Source organism: Schistocerca nitens, chromosome 6 (genome assembly GCF_023898315.1).
Source record: "Schistocerca nitens isolate TAMUIC-IGC-003100 chromosome 6, iqSchNite1.1, whole genome shotgun sequence".
NCBI lineage: Eukaryota > Metazoa > Arthropoda > Insecta > Orthoptera > Acrididae > Schistocerca > Schistocerca nitens.
This window is the reverse complement of record NC_064619.1, coordinates 584166127-584179279: the sequence shown is the minus strand read 5'-3', so window position 1 is coordinate 584179279 and position 13153 is coordinate 584166127. Positions and strand designations below refer to the sequence as shown.

At 46.3% G+C, this 13153-nt stretch overlaps 1 protein-coding gene across 1 annotated transcript in view; it reads left to right on the top strand.

Annotated features, from left to right (window-relative positions):
• The first annotated feature begins 541 nt into the window (after positions 1-541).
• LOC126263507 (trypsin delta-like) overlaps positions 542-13153 on the top strand; it is a 562206-nt gene continuing 549594 nt past the window's right edge. Inside the window, exon 1 of the mRNA XM_049960600.1 lies at positions 542-768. Coding sequence (XP_049816557.1) covers positions 542-768 — 227 coding nt within the window. The remainder of the gene's footprint in view (positions 769-13153) is intronic.

The window sequence follows — 13153 nt, the reverse complement described above, 5'->3', positions numbered from 1 at the left end:
CAAGTACTAGCGGCCACGAGCGGATACTACGAAAGGCTCTACAGGGAGGCAATCGAAATCGCTAAACACCCAAATAATTTCAACCGAAAGGAGGAGGGAGTCAAATTAAACGGTATATGGATGCCGGTGTTAAAGAAGATGTGTACCACTCGTCCACTACTGGGTGATGGCAACGGCGATCGACGGCGACGGACAGCGGCCAATTGCACTGACGTTTTCAAAACACGTGACGTCACGCGGGGGCGCGCGGACACGGAATTTAGCGGCAGTCAGTAGCGAGCCAGTGTGTGTGTTGGACCATCAAGCTACGGACCCCCTTGAAGATGTCTCCCGTAGTCGGAGACGAAACGTTGGGAATCAACTCAGAATTCATCAACCGACCACGGCATAACAGCCCGGATAATTATAATGGACATGTGCCTGGTCAGTCATTTCTGTTCAGCCCTACTGTTAACTCAACGTGCCTTCGGTGATCTTTAATGACTTCATGTAAGGGGCATAGTTCTTGCCATATTACAGTTTCTTTGGCTCCTCAGTGTATATGGAGCTCTCGGAAAGAGGCAGTCGAACGTGTCACATCCCACTGGCAATAGCTGGAACCACTTTCTACCAGGAGCCGCTACTCGCGCCGCCGCCGGACACGTCAGACGTTCCCGGGCTGCTGACGTGGGAGCGGCGGGCGGTCGTCCCACAGAGGCTGGCCGCGTCCTTCACCCAGTTCCAGCACTGCCCACGGCCAGGCCGGGGGCAAGCTGGACGCGGCGGCAGGTATGCTTCGGCCGCCCACCTCCCAGCTGCCGGACCGGGACCGCAGCATCAAGATTGCGCCGCTTTATGGTCCGGGCGCCGTTTAAATCCCAGCAACCAGTCCGGCGCGGCTATCTGGGGGCCCATCGCAGCCCAGCACGCGAGGGGCCCGCGGCATCCGCATCTCGAGTCGCTCGCGTGTTGGAAGCTTTCACCATATTTCTCATTTCTACGTGAACGAAAGCTCTGGCCGCAGAACGTGACACTTGTGACACTTGCTGATCTTCATCCTTCAACACAGGGACAAGCGTTCCCTGCAGCTCAACACCTCCAAGCACAGCACCACTTATTAAAGTGCTCTATTGTTGCTGTTTTGTCGAACACGTTTCCGAGACCGTGGCTGTGTACAAAATGCAGACCGATTTTTCCAAAGCCACCATTGACTGTGCTACTTACTTAGAGAAACAACGCCATAGTCTACAAAAAAGACAGAAAACATCCACTCTTAATAATGCTATTTGTTTAAGTAAATAGGACCGTAATCGGTTTCGAGCCGGAAGGTTCATCTTCAGACAGCTGTTCACTCATGCATGTTGTCAACAGCCTTCTGAAGGTGGCCGGCCGGAGTGGCTGAGCGGTTCTAGGCACTACAGTCTGGAACAGCACGACCGCTACGGTCGCAGGTTCGAATCCTGCCTCGGGCATGGATGTGTGTGATGCCCTTAGGTTACTTAGGTTTAAGTAGTTCTAAGTTCTAGCGGATGATGACCTCAGATGTTAAGTCCCATAGTGCTCAGAGCCATTTACTCTTATTGCCGTCCAATGTTCCATTGGCTGCTAGAGAAGGGACTAACTAGAACGGAAATGGAAAAAGAATGGTTAATGGAGTCGTTAAGGCCAACATCAAGGCATCTCGCTAATGCGATTTGGGGAAACTAAACCTCAACCAACCACCTCAAGGAAGTGGTTCTAGTGACCACGCCATCACCATTACTCAAATTGCAGACCGTCGGCGAGCAACTCAAGAGGAAGACCTACTTCAGCTCCTGAAAGTGGTATCATAGTGAAAAATACGGTTGCTTCCCTCTTTCAAAATAGTGAATAACTTTTATTTTCTAGCCAGGTACGTGACAAGAACAAGGGACAGGATCATAAGACATCTGTCAAAGTATCAGGGAGTAACTTCCATGGTATTGTATTGCATTGTATAGTATGTTAACTGGGGGCCTAGAAACGACGAAGAGGCTCCGTTCCCGCCGCAGCCGCAGTGGTCCACAACCCCACGACGACTGCCGCAGTCCACCTCACCCCTCCGCCGCCCCACACCGAACCACTATGTCAGGGTTATTATGCGGTTCGGCCACCGGTGGATGGTGTATGTGATCACGTTTATCACCCAAGGCAGCAGGAAACAGACCTGGCAGAACTCCCAAATACAACATGCTATCGCACAGACATCAGGTAGCGGCGTCTCTCCAGTAGGCACAGACTTGCTCCTCGAAGTAATCCGCCAACCAGATGGGGCGAGCGGACCTCCAGGGCTAGCAAGTGAGCCTGTGATCGAGAGAGACTCCTTCGGAGACAGTAAACCCCCAGCAGACAGACTTCTGGTGTACGCTACGTACACGCTTAAATCGCACACGAGGCACTGCCAGGGTGCCACCTACCGAGATGCCAGAGAAACAGTTGCTAGGCAACAAAACCCAAAGATGTTCGTCAAGCAAAGGCATCAATATCAACGTGTGCACGTTTCGACAATATTACAACTGTTGTTATTCGTACAGAATTGCGCTGAGCTGTTGAGTTTGTCCCACAGAAAATAATTTGCAGTACAGGTGTCATTGATTTGTCAAAATTACTCTCGCATGTGGTAACTCAGCTCTTTCAAAATGGTAAAATATATCGGTAATGACAACTGCATATACTAAGTAGCAGAAGGACAAAGTGTTTAGTGCAGGTGATGCCCACAGCTCGTAAATATTTAAAGAAAGTCATATTTAACAGCCAATAAGAGTATCGTTATTCACTACCAGTTTTGGTCACTAGGTAATTCCAATTTATCTACATCAGTCCGTATCCTATCGTTATTTCTGTGACATTATACAACAAAATTAGAAAAATACCTACTGACAGAAAATTCTGTGAACTAGGACATTTTTTTACTTTCGTTTATGACGCCATAAGAATGACACCATACTTTACAGACTCATGTATATTATTTTATGTTACCTGATGATGTTCTGTTGACGAAAACTGGTGGTGAATAACGGTACTCTTGGTATTTGTTCAATATGATTTCTTTTCAGAAGAACAAGGGATATGACCGCTATATGTTTTATTCACCACAATACAGTTACTGAGAACCTGAATGTTCATAGTTGTTCGTCCTATGAGAGTCAGAAAATTTATACTGTGGTGTTCCTGAATAAATAATTTTATGTTCACTGCTGCATCAGTTCTCGGGGACGGCGCTAAACCACGACGTATTAGAGAGCAAAACGCGAACACATTCGTTGTGCCTCAGAGTCAATATGCGTCATAGTCCATTTATTAGTCGTTCACACGCTTATCTAGACATAGGTACCTTTCAGCTAGATGGTTCGGGTCATTTCGGATCAAAACTGTATGGACATGTGTTGTTTGTAAGTGCCGCAGCAACGGAACTGCATGGTGCTGCCGTTTTTCGCACAAGCGATGAGTAAATGGTAGCGACTCTCTCTTTTTATAGTTGTTGTAAATCCCGAGTAGGTCAGAGCTACCCAAAGTCGAGCTCAAATTATCACAAGTACTCGGGGAAGATTCATGGAACCAAGACCAGATTTCTCTGACAGAGTTTGACGATGTTCCGTACAGGAACCTTCCACTTCGCCTCTTCTGCACATTTTGGCTGTTATCCTTTAACGAAGAAATGAGTACTCCATAGCCGACTTCAGATGTGGCGTGCGAAAAATGGCTACTCTCTGCATGCGGTGCATCTCTCTAATACGGATTCGTGCTCCCCACAAAAGCAAGGCTTTGGCGTCTGCTGTATATTGCAGGATTCCTCACTAAATACTGTTTCATGTAACTTTGTAAGTAGGCTCTCACGGGCTCGTTTGCATCTACACGGTCCAGTCACATTAATGTGACCACGCCTATGTTCGATGACAACGTGCAACAACCGGACGGCAGGTGGCAGCACCAGTCGTCGAGGGAATATGAAGCGTGCTAGTGCGATGCGGATGATACAGCCCTGTTCACTCGCAGCATGAACGCCCAAGTGCTGAGAAACCGCCTCCAACGCGGGTGCGACGCCTTGGGCTCATGGGCGACAACATGGCGGCTGCATTCAACGCCACAAAGAGCCAGGCAGTTGTCTTCACCCGACTACTACTGCCGCCAGGGCTTACGCCAGTCGAAATCCTGGGAGAACCTATCCCATGTAGTGGGACGGCAAAATACCTAGGAGTCACCCTAGACCGCAGGCTCACCTGGAAGCATCACATTCGTGATGTCAGAGGGACAGCAATAGGACGCCTTCGCGCCCTGTATCCACTGCTAAATCCGCAGTCGTCATTGGCACCGCAACACGGCATCACGCTTTACCTAACATTGGTCCGCCCACTGTTAGAGTGTGCAGCGTTGGTCTCGGGGAAAGCCGCAGATGCTCACGTTGTGACCCTCCAGCGGATACAGAACCGCGCCCTGAAGATTGCCAAGCATCTTCCGAGGCGCTACTCGACGCGCCAACTCCACGAGGACACCGGGATCCTGCCGCTCCGGGATAGGATTTTCGCCATCGCCAGGAAGTTCTACGAGAAGGCGGGCCACTCCCGCAACCGGACTGGGCCAACCACGCGTTGGCCTGACCTGCTGAGGGATTAAGTTTTACTAATCCCCATCAGAGTGTGTCTACTTCATTTTTACAGGTACCCACCAGCAAGGACGGATCAAGAAGAAAGGTAATATCTATTCTCTCCCCGTCCGCAGCTCGTGGTCGTGTGGTAGCGTTCTCGCTTCCCACGCCCGCGTTCCCGGGTTCGATTCCCGGCGGGGTCACGGATTTTCTCTGCCTCGTGATGACTGGGTGTTGTGTGCTGTCCTTAGGTTAGTTAGGTTTAAGTAGTTCTAAGTTCTAGGGGAATGATGACCATAGATGTTTAGTCCCATAGTGCTCAGAGCCATTTGAACCATTTTATTCTCTCCCCCCTTGGAACTGCAGGAATGACAATTTGTGTCTAAACTGCACGACCTCGAGCCAAGGACAGGCTCGTCTTTTCCAGCGTCAGCGTAGAAAAAAGTGCAGCCATTGTCGTATTACAGAAACGGAGCGCCTAATCTCACGTCTAAAAGGGCATGATCATTGGCTTTCGGGCCATGGCTGCAATCATTTCTGAAACGGTTAAGTTTGTAAGCTTTTCGCGTGCCGCCTTGGTTAAATTATCTGTATATGGCAAAATGGTGACTCCAAAATCGGCGCCGAGGCATCTGTGGTGCACCACTAGCCATAGATGACAGAGGTAAAACTGCGGAGGTGTGCACGAGCAACAGTGGAGCAACTAACTGTCTAGATGAACCAAGGAACTAGCAACAGTGTCTCCTCACCAACCATTTAGCGAACGTTGCTTTGTTTGGGATTCCCCTGCTCGCGCCTAGCTCATGCTCCATGCTGACTGCTCTTCGTCTACAAAGAAAGCTGGAATCGGGACGCCAGTAGCCCATCAGCACGCCCGTTGAGTGACGACAGGTGGCCGTTTCAGATGAATCGCTTTTCATCCTCCGCTGGAAAGATGGCCGTTGGCGTGTACGGAGCGAAATGTCCGAAATTTCGGAAGGGTCCAGGCTGGAAGATGGAGCGTTGTAGTTCTGGAGATGTTTTCGTGGCATGCATGCGTGATATGGACATTTCGGAAGGTGTAGTGGATCAATATAAGTATGCATCTATCCTTGGAGACAAAGTCCGCCCCCCTCTTGCAGTTTGTTTTCCTTTGGCACGACGGCATCTACCGGCAGAACAATGTGAAATGTCACACAACTCGCTGTGTTCGCGCGCGGTTCGAAGAGCACCAGCATGAGTTTACTGTACTGCACAGGTCGCTATATTTGAGGATTTAAACCCAACTGGGAATATGTGGGACCACCTCGATCAGAGTGATATTCAGTGAGAAATCTATCATAGCTGGCCATGGTGCTGGAATTAGCATGGTCCACATCCCTAACGGTACATTCCAAGCCCTCATTGTCTTCCTGCACGTCAAGCAGCGGTCCGCACTGCAAAAATGGATATTCAGGGTTTTGACAGGTAGTCACATTTGTACGAAGGCTGTTCGGAAAGTACGGTCCGATAAATCACGAAATGAAAACCACAGTGAAATTTTTTTTATGAGCAACAGTTAGCCACACCTTCCAGATACCTCTCTAAGTAGTCGCCGCTCCAACTTAGACGTTTGTCGTGGCCTTGTACAAGCTTTCCAGTACCTTTGTCACAGAAAGCAGCCGCCTGTGCTTCCCGCCAATTCTCTACTCTGGTCTGCCTTCGTCGTTTGTGCCAAAATGTTGTCTTCGTAGCCAGCGGTTAATGTGAGGAGAGATGAACAACGGAGGGAGTCAATTAAGGGCTGTGTTGTGATCAAATACTACCCATCGAAAACGCTGCAGGAGCGTCTACATTGCCCCTGCAGAATGCGGCTTAAAGTTGTCTAGAAGAAAGAAACGCTGGCATTTATGTTAGGTGGCTTGCATAGCTTCAGGCGAAATCTCTCACCAGATCTACATATTTGGCGGGAGACACTATTGTTTTAGGCATTTCTACGTGATCACTGTCCGCCCCTGCTAGCTGAGTGGTCAGCACGACGGAATGTCACACCTACCGGCCCGGGTTCGATTCCCGGCTGGGTCGGAGATTTTCTCCGCTCAGGGACTGGGTGTTGTGTTGTCCTTATCATTCATCATTTCATCCCCATCGACACGCAAGTCGCCGAAGTGGCGTCAACTCGAAAGACTTGCACCAGGCGAACGGTCTACCCGACGGGAGGCCCTAGCCACACGGCATTTCCATTTACGTGATCACTTTGCGCTCTGATTTGAAAAGAGCGACGTGAAGCGATCGACAGGCACGCTGAAGACACTGTCCAGCACATATGTGCAAAGTTCCATCGGATTTTCATAGTGGTTTCCATTTCGTACCTAATCGGACCTTTTGTTTCCGAATATGCCTCGTATCTTTAAGTGCCTGCCATTGCAAGCATTTTAGCATTCTTTTGGTGATATCCCGTGGGCCAAACAGATCTATGACCATTTCTGCTGCCTTTCTTTGTATACCTATGTCGCCGCCTGTTATTTCTGGTCCCATATAACTGTGAAATAGCCTGGAAGGGGTCACCCCAGTGTTTTGTAAGCAATGTCCCTCGTAGTTTGACTGCATTTTTCTAGTATCCTGTTTACAGCTGTAACGTGTTTACCACCTTGGTAAACAACACATCTGTTGTTGATATACGGTTTGGCCCTATTTCCATTACTATCATCGGTAGTCGTGTAGTGGGCCTGACATATAAAAAGTGATTTTTCGGCTTCGTGTTTCAACGAAACACTTTAAAGCAATGAATAATCCATTCAGCTGAAGAACCTTAAGTGGTCAGTTTAGTTACTTCAGTGTCTCGCTTGAGCTCGATTGCCACAGTCATGCCAGAAGATTGCACAGTTTCGAAATCGATCACTTAAATTAAATACCATCAGTAAAACAACGGAGAGCGTAACTGCAGACTGGTTGTCAGTGAATTTAATTCTGTTGATGAGCAGTCTCTTTCCTCTTCCTTCGAGATACCACAGCCCTTTCTAACGGATCGTTGTGAATCTACATGTGTGAACACGAAGTTGCAGAATCAGTCTCTTTTTTTTTATATGTGTCATACCCACTACCCAACAGTTTCACCGGAGCAAAATATAGTCCGTTGTACACTGCCACTGAGTCAAGTTTTCAAGCCTGGTTTGAAATTCGTGGAACAAAGTTTTGTTTACTGCATGTACTGAATGGTTCAAATGGCTCTGAGCACTATGGGACTTAACTGCGGAGGTCATCAGTCCCCTAGAACTTAGAACTACTTAAACCTAACTAACATAAAGACATCACACACACCCATGCCCGATGCAGGATTTGAACCTGCGACCGTAGCGGTCGCCCGGTTCCAGACTGTAGCGCCTAGAACCGCTCGGCCACCCCAGCCGGCTTTATGTACTGAATACACATCATATACCGGCATCGGATGTGAAGAGTAATAGCTGCAATATGCATCGTAACATCAGGTCTGAAAAGTGTCATAAAATTTACTGATGGCTTGTACAATGTTGGTATCTTACCAAAAGTAAAAACAGGATATGACTTTTTGATTGTAACGTCCCCTCAGTCTCGAGGTCATTAGAGATAGAGCAAAATCTCGAATGGACAAGGATGCAAAATGGAATCCGACAGCGTCTCCGTTCAGAAGCCATTCCCGCATGTATCTTTATTATTTGAAAGAACCCAGTAATATATGAAACTGGATCGTGAAAGAGGGACATACTACATCACGTGTGCTGATAGCTACTCAAACTCGCTAGATGCCAAAGGCGTAAAAAGGGCGTCTTGAACATCGATCATGAAAACATTAAATATTCTATGCGCTAGCATCTGATACGACAGAAGTGGATTTCTCTGCAGTAGAAAGTTTTCATTATCCGCTTGCGCAGAGTTAGAAGGCCACGGTTAGAAGGTGAACGTGCAAATTCTCCGTTTTGGGGCCATTTTGCACGTCCTTCCGAGAAACTGGAAGGCCGTCAAAGCTCGTACACATTTCAGCTCTGACCCGCTTAACTTACAAGGCCTCACGTGTCCCTCTCCACGCTCAGCTGCGCTCAAGGAACAAATTTGGCAAAGAATGAAAAGTGGTTGGTAGATCTTTCTAATAGCAAGTAATGACGTTAGTGTAAAGACTGTAATGGTGCGGACAATCTTGAAAAATGAGGTGACATAGAGCAGTACGAGAATGCCATACTTTGTCAAGAAGCGAGCGCATTAATCCTCAGAGCTGGAGTGAAGCTGTGCCGATCTATATGTCACCTTAACACAGTTTATTTGTATCAAAAGCCTGCCCCGATAGCTGAGTGGTCAGCGTGACGGATTGCTGTCCTACGGGCCCGGGTTCGGTTCCCAGCTGGGTGTGGGGTTTTCTCCACTCAGGAACTGGGTGTTGTGTTGACTCCATCATCATTTCATCCCCATTCGGTGCACAGGTCGCCCAATGTGGCGTCGAATATAAGACCTGCACCAAGGCGGCCGGACTTGCCCCGTAAGGGGCCTCCTGGCCAATGACGCCAAACACTCGTTTCCATTTCATTTGTATCAAACAAAGGCTTGAATTTGGAAGGAAAAAATTTCTGGGAATGCACATTTCGATGACATACGTATACAAAGAAAGACAGAACAAATGGTCAGAGATCTGTTCGACCCACGGGGTAGCATCACGAGAATGCTAAAGTATCTGCAATATCAGACACTTAAAGATACGAGCCACAGACTGCGACAAAAACCGGAAATAACTGCGTTGTAGTGTTATGGAAGTATGTGTGTAGTGACAGTATAAGAAATGAGGAGGCTGGCCGCAGAAAGGATCAGAATAAGAATGTATAGAACAGTGTGATTAGCACTAGAACGACGAAAATGTGATACTCCTAGAGCAGCGAAAAATCGTCATTTGAGTCATAAAGCGATTTTCATTTAAAACACACAACATGGTTAAAGTAAAACCTATGATTTATTTTTGTTCATCTGTATCTCATGTACTCATTTGAATCAATGCTTTACGTGGAAGTTCTAACATTTTTAGATTCTTATTTTCGGTACAAAGCACATTCATACCCATAAATGTGACCTCCTCCCAAAGTTCCTAGAACTTCTTCAGTTATGTCGTTTGTTCATGAATGTTGGAGTCTGCACACATTTTCCCCATACGGCTAGTTGTATTTCACACGGACGTCGTGGTTCTTGTTCCCTTTGCGCATTCCAGTTTCAAATATCTTTCGTTTTTGTTTTTTTTCTTATAATTATTTGTTCGGTCGTCCAGGCGTTACTCGTTCGCTTGCTGTCATGTCTAAGATGTTGTAAAGGACATGCACCGTCCATCTTCTGCACGCAACCTTAGTTGGATATCTAAGAATCATTTGACCAGCGATGTATGCACTATACTTTTGTAAAGGGTAGCAGTTTAGGATTTCTTCATTCCTTCTTCGCTTGCTGCTGTTTCAAGGTTTAGATACAGAGAATAATGACGTTGTTATTCTTCCCTTGGATGGTGTACTGCCGAGGTTTTTTTAAAAATGCAGAACTGCGTTAGAATTACTGTTCTTCGCGCTACCGAGCCGGGTGGCGCAGTAGTTGGCACTCTGGACTGGCATTCGGGAGGACGGCGGTTCAAACCCGCGTCCGGCCATCCTGATTTCGGTTTTCCGTGATTTCCCTAAATCGCGTTAGGCAAATGCCGGAATGGTTTCTTTGAAAGGGGACGGCTTAATTCTTTCCCAATTCTTCCGTGCGGTTAAAGGCGCTGCAGTCTGGAACCGCAAGACCGCTACGGTCGCAGGTTCGAATCCTGCCTCGGGCATGGATGTTTGTGATGTCCTTAGGTTAGTTAGGTTTAACTAGTTCTAAGTTCTAGGGGACTAATAACCTCAGCAGTTGAGTCCCATAGTGCTCAGAGCCATTTGAACCATTTTCCCAATTCTTACCTAATCTGATGTGACCGATGACCTCGCTGCTTGGTCCCATCCCTCAAACTAACCAACCTTCATCCGCTGTCGAGGATTTCTCGGTGAGTCTCGTTCAATGTTCCTACCAACGTCGTTTCTCTCTGTGAAATTTCTAGAAGTGTCTAAAAGTTGTCTGTTATCATATTTCGTCCTTAGTTTAGAAATGGCTGTATGAGGCGAAGAACGAAGTAACTTCCCAATAGCTGTTTGTCTGGTTGGCGTTCCTCCTTAACAATGTACTCGAAGGCATTGAAAATATACTTGGATGCTACGGCTGCAGTCACCCAAAACTTGAATCCGCATTCGCAAGGTTTGTTTAGCATAAACCGGGTAAACCGACCTCTAGCTATGTAACTTCTCATCAAGTGTATTATTTTCACCAGAGCAGTAAAGTTGAACCAGTTTTACACGAAGTTCCAGAAATAAGAGAGACGCGTCGAGCTCGAGATGACTTCTGAGCGAAGCAGAGGAATCTAATATCTTAGCAGAATCTCGCACTGATCATTTTATTCCGAATATAATTAGGCTCCCTAGAACGCGGCCGATGGTCATGCTAGAAAAAACCTTTAACATAAAAAACACCTCTGGCTGATCTCATACCACTCATTTTCTCCAATTCCTCGAACGATACGGACAAAATAGTGTTTTTTATTTCATCCCAATTATTTGATCACGTGTGTTTCCTTATGATACGTAGCATAGACTCACTAAAAGGAATTAAGAAGGCACTGATGACGGATTCATCTACTCGGTGGCGTTCATATGTTGTGGGCCCTCTTCTTTGTTTCAGTACGTGTGAGCGACCTCCCATTTCGTAGAATCTCTAGCCGCCAATTTCACCGCTCCGCCAGTCGACCCCTGGGACACGAAGAGAATCGAATGCAGAGACATCCACTGACGGTAACTACTCCTGTCTTGCTATCTTCAGTGTCATCACCATCTGACATCCTGATTCAACATCTCAATTCTGCAGAATAGGCAAAATGTCTTAATGAGTATGACTGCTGTGGCGAGACGTAATAGAAAATGTCTGTTACAGGCAAAACAACACTAACTGATGCGCCGAGCAACAACAGTAACCCACGAAATACGACTAAAAAGTTAAGTTTCACTGCCTAGCGTGACAACGTTTACAAAAATGTGCATATCAGCAGTAGGGAAAACGATTGTTTACCAGTTCCAAATGCAGCGCAAGTACCTTTGTAATTATGAGAGCAGCAACGCTCTAAAAAGGAGACACGATGTGGGTGAACTGACTCCTCCCGCTGTTATAAATATGCTTCACGAAATATACATGAAATTGTGAAAATTCAGTCAACTGCAGTACACTAGCGTCAAAAGTAGAAGAAATAAGAGCAAAGCTCAAAGTTCGGGAGAAATAAGTTGAAATCGTAATTCGTTATTGCCAAAAGTAAAATCTCAATGGTGTATTTTGACCACTTTCGCTGTTCTAGTGCTAGAAATATGGACAGTGTGATAGGACATGGGTTAAAACATCAAGAAACAACTCTCATAATACTGTAGGAACGAGCCGTAAAAAGCTAAAACTTAAGCGAAACAGAGATCGGGATGTTGTTGCTGTGGTCTTCAGTCCAAACTCTGGTATGACACAGCACTCCATGCTACTCTATCCTGTGCAAGCCTCCTCATCTCTGAGTAACTACTGCAACCCACATTCCTCTGAATCTACTTACTGTATTCATCTCTTGGTCTCCCTCTACAATTTTTGCCCCACACGCTTCCCTCCAGTATTAAACAGATGATCACTTGATGCCTGAGAACGTGTCCTAACAACCGATCGCTTCTTTTAGTCAAGTTGTGTCAGAAATTCCTCTTCTCCTCAATTCTGTTCACTACCTCCTTACCGGTTACGTTATCTACCCATCTAATCTTCAGCATTGTTCTGTAGCACCACATTTCGATAGCTTCAATTCTCTTCTTCTCTGAACTGTTTATCGTCTATGTTTCATTACCATATATGGCTACACTACATGTAAATACTTTCAGAAAGGACTTCCTAACACTGACATCTGTACTCGATGTTAAGAAGTTTATCTTTTTCAGAAACGCTTTTCTTGTCATTGGCAGTCTACATTTTATATCCTCCCTACTTCGATCATCATCAGTTATTTTGATTTACTTCTTTAAGTGTCTCATTTCCTAGTCTAATTCCCTCAGCATCACCTTATTTAATTCGACTATATTCCATTATTATCGTTTTGTCTTTGTTGATGTTCTCCTTGTATCCTCCTTTCAAGACACTGTCCATTCCGTTCAATTGCTCTTCCAGGTCCTGTGCTGTCTCTGACAACGTCATCGGGGAACCTTAAAGTTTTTATTTCTTCTCCATGGACTTTAATTACTACTCCGAATTTTTCTTTTGTTTCCTTTACTTTTTGCTCAATATACAGATTGAATAACATCGGGGAGAGGCTACAACCCTGTCTCACTGCCTTCCCAACCCGTGCTTCCCTTTCATGCCCCTCGACTCTTATAACTGCCATCTGGTTTCAGTACAAATTGTAAATAGTTTTTCGCTCCCTATATTGTACCCCTGCCACCTTCAGAATATGAAAAAGAGTATTCCAGTCAACATTGTCAAAAGCTTTCTCTAACTCTACAAATGCTATTTTGTATGAGAAGTCAT